At 45.8% G+C, this 2,678-nt stretch overlaps 1 protein-coding gene across 1 annotated transcript in view; it reads left to right on the top strand.

The window, feature by feature from the left end:
• PLEKHB1 (pleckstrin homology domain containing B1) overlaps positions 1-1,935 on the top strand; it is a 63,309-nt gene extending 61,374 nt beyond the window's left edge. The window contains exon 5 of the mRNA XM_032219690.1: positions 1,794-1,935. Coding sequence (XP_032075581.1) covers positions 1,794-1,930 — 137 coding nt within the window. The 3' untranslated portion in view covers positions 1,931-1,935. The remainder of the gene's footprint in view (positions 1-1,793) is intronic.
• The last annotated feature ends 743 nt before the right edge of the window (positions 1,936-2,678 follow it).

The following is a 2,678-nucleotide window of genomic DNA, read 5'->3' as shown; positions in this document are numbered from 1 at the left end:
TACCTTAATGTGAATTGGCTTGCTTTAAAAGCGCTTTTTAAAGCGCCCTTTTTTCTCCGCGGTCGTTGTTGTCGCGCTGCTGATGACGTCAGCGACGCACTTTAATCGGGCGCGGCTTAGTCGAGCGCGGTTTTGTCGTGCCACGGCATTAAACATAGCTGAATGTTTCGCTGTCATTGAGCATTATACATTCACATTACCATTAATATTATTTCACTTGCAACAATCCTTATTTCCTTAAATTCATAATTATCTATCAAATAACAATTAAGTCTTTGAACTATTATAGTATCACCTATCTCTAAAGAGAAAAAGCGAAGATTGGGACAAAGAATTCCCATTGGTTTATAATAAAGCTTTCATATTTTCAATTGACCATAATGTCTCCAATCGTCCAGAATTCCAAGAATGGTTTCCCATTATTAATTATTCGTCCATATAGTAGTTAAGTATTTCAATTCCTGTATATATCAGTTATTCCTTACATCATTAATCTGTTTTAATATACAAAGATCTTTCTAATGTGAAATGGTCGCTACATACAATTATACCAAAGTATTCAAATCACCCCACTCTTATACATTAAAAAAACCATTTCTGTTGCTAAGCAAGACAGGCGTTAAAGCGAGTTTTGCCCTATTTTACGACCTTTCTTGTCACGGTTGCTGAGTGAATCACTCCAGCATGAGAACTCCTGCTTTCTGGCCTGGTGCCCTTAGCAGCCTTCATTGGCCCTGCAGGCCCTCCAAACAGAATAACGGAAGGGACCTTGGAGGTCTTCTAGTCCAACCCCCTGTTCCGGCAGGAAGCCCAACGCCATTTCAGAAACCAAACTGTGCTTTGTCCAGCTTCCTGGACCAATTGTTCCCTTCTTCAGCTGATAAAGGTAATAAAGGTTCCCCTCGCACATCTGTGCTAGTCGTTCCCGACTCTAGGGGGCGCTGCTCATCTCCGTTTCAAAGCTGAAGAGCCGGCGCTGTCCGAAGACGTCTCCGTGGCCATGTGGCCGGCATGGCACAACGCCAAAGGCGCACGGAACGCTGTTCCCTTCCCACCAAAGGTGGTTCCTATTTTTCTACTCTCATTTTTTACCTGCTTTCAAACTGCTCGGTTGGCAGAAGCTGGGAGAAGTAATGGGAGCTCCCTCCGTAATTCAGCTGAGAGCCTATATTAAATTCCAATTTCTCCAAACTCGCCATTCCTTTCGGCTTCTACGCATCTTGAAGGCTGAAAGGACATCTGGTGGCGAAATTGGGTATTGCCACAGATGCGGCAAAAGATTTTTAAAAAATCTATTACAGGTAGTAATAGGTTCGCTTAGCGACCGTTCGAAGTCGTAAAAATGACGTATGGCTGTTTTTTCGCACTTACCATCGTTACAGCATCCCCGTGGGGTGAGGATGATCCCACAATATCATCACAATCTGATCCAAATTCAGACGCTTGGCAACTGACTCATATTTATGACGGCCGCAGCGTCCTGGGATCACATGATCCCTTTTTGCGACCTTCTGACAAAAAAAAGGTGAAACACCAGATTCACTTAACAACCGTGTGGCTAAGTTAACAACTGCAGCAATTCACTTAACGACTGCAGCTAGAAAGTTTGCAAAATGGGGACAAGACTTAACTGTCTCGCTTAGTAAGAGAAATCTTTGGCTCAATTGTGGCCGCTAAGTAGAGGACCGCCTGTACAATTTTGGAACAGTCGTGCGTTTCAAAGTTAAAAACTTCTCCAGGTGCGGCTAGGCTTTTGCCCCTGATGGTGTTTCTCTTCCTTTTCTCCCTCGCAGCCCCTGGAACGACCCACGTCATCATCCGCGAAGACCCCTATCGTGTTTCCGGAGATCAGATGGCCTTGGGGCTCCTCGCTGGAGCGGCCACGGGGGCCGCCCTGGGCTCCTTCATGTGGATGCCTTGTTGGTTCTGACCCTCTGACGGTTTTTTCGTAGACCGGCCAGACCAGTTTGGCTGACTCCCCCCACCCCCCAGTCCTTTTCCTGGCAAGACCCCGCCCTCCCCTATTTCGAAAGTGAAGAGGGAGAATCAGAGAGGACGGGTCACTTCTTGGCACATAAATTCCCGAGAATTTTGCAAGATCCTTGGGAAGGTTTTTAAGCACCTGCTGTGTTAACAGTAACCATGGCCAATAATTCCCATGCTGCACTGCTAGGCCCTCCCTGGGTCATTTAGGCTCCCTGGGGCAGACCAGGAGACCCCTGACCCCACCCTAAATCTATAGGTTGCATTTCCATGGGACTTTAGAGGGTTATGTAAGGAGTTACCACCAGCTTGGAAATCTGTTTGATCTGGCCGGAATCTTATAGCATTTTTGAAAATGACCATCAGATCATTAGTATTTCTTATGTTATTATTAACACGATCTGATGCTAAGGAGTTAGACGTTCGACTCACCCTCCCCACCTGAAAAGAACTGTGTTCCAACTGCCACTTGGGTGTGGGCGTGGCTAATCTTTCATAAAACCTTTCTACACCTTACACACACACGTTCCCGTAATATCCTTGGCTAAGGTGGAATCTCCGTTAGCCTTTTTTGCACCTCCGTGCCAAGTCCTGCCGATAGCTTTTCCGTAACAAGGTTCAACGCATTGTGTGAACGAAACACAACATCTCCCTTTTTTTTTTATTCCTGGCTTAATGTATTTGCAGTGGTGCCT

Source organism: Thamnophis elegans, chromosome 6, assembly GCF_009769535.1.
Source record: "Thamnophis elegans isolate rThaEle1 chromosome 6, rThaEle1.pri, whole genome shotgun sequence".
NCBI classification, from domain to species: Eukaryota; Metazoa; Chordata; class Lepidosauria; order Squamata; family Colubridae; genus Thamnophis; species Thamnophis elegans.
The sequence above is the reverse complement of the archived record's forward strand: the minus strand, read 5'-3'. Positions and strand labels throughout refer to the sequence as shown.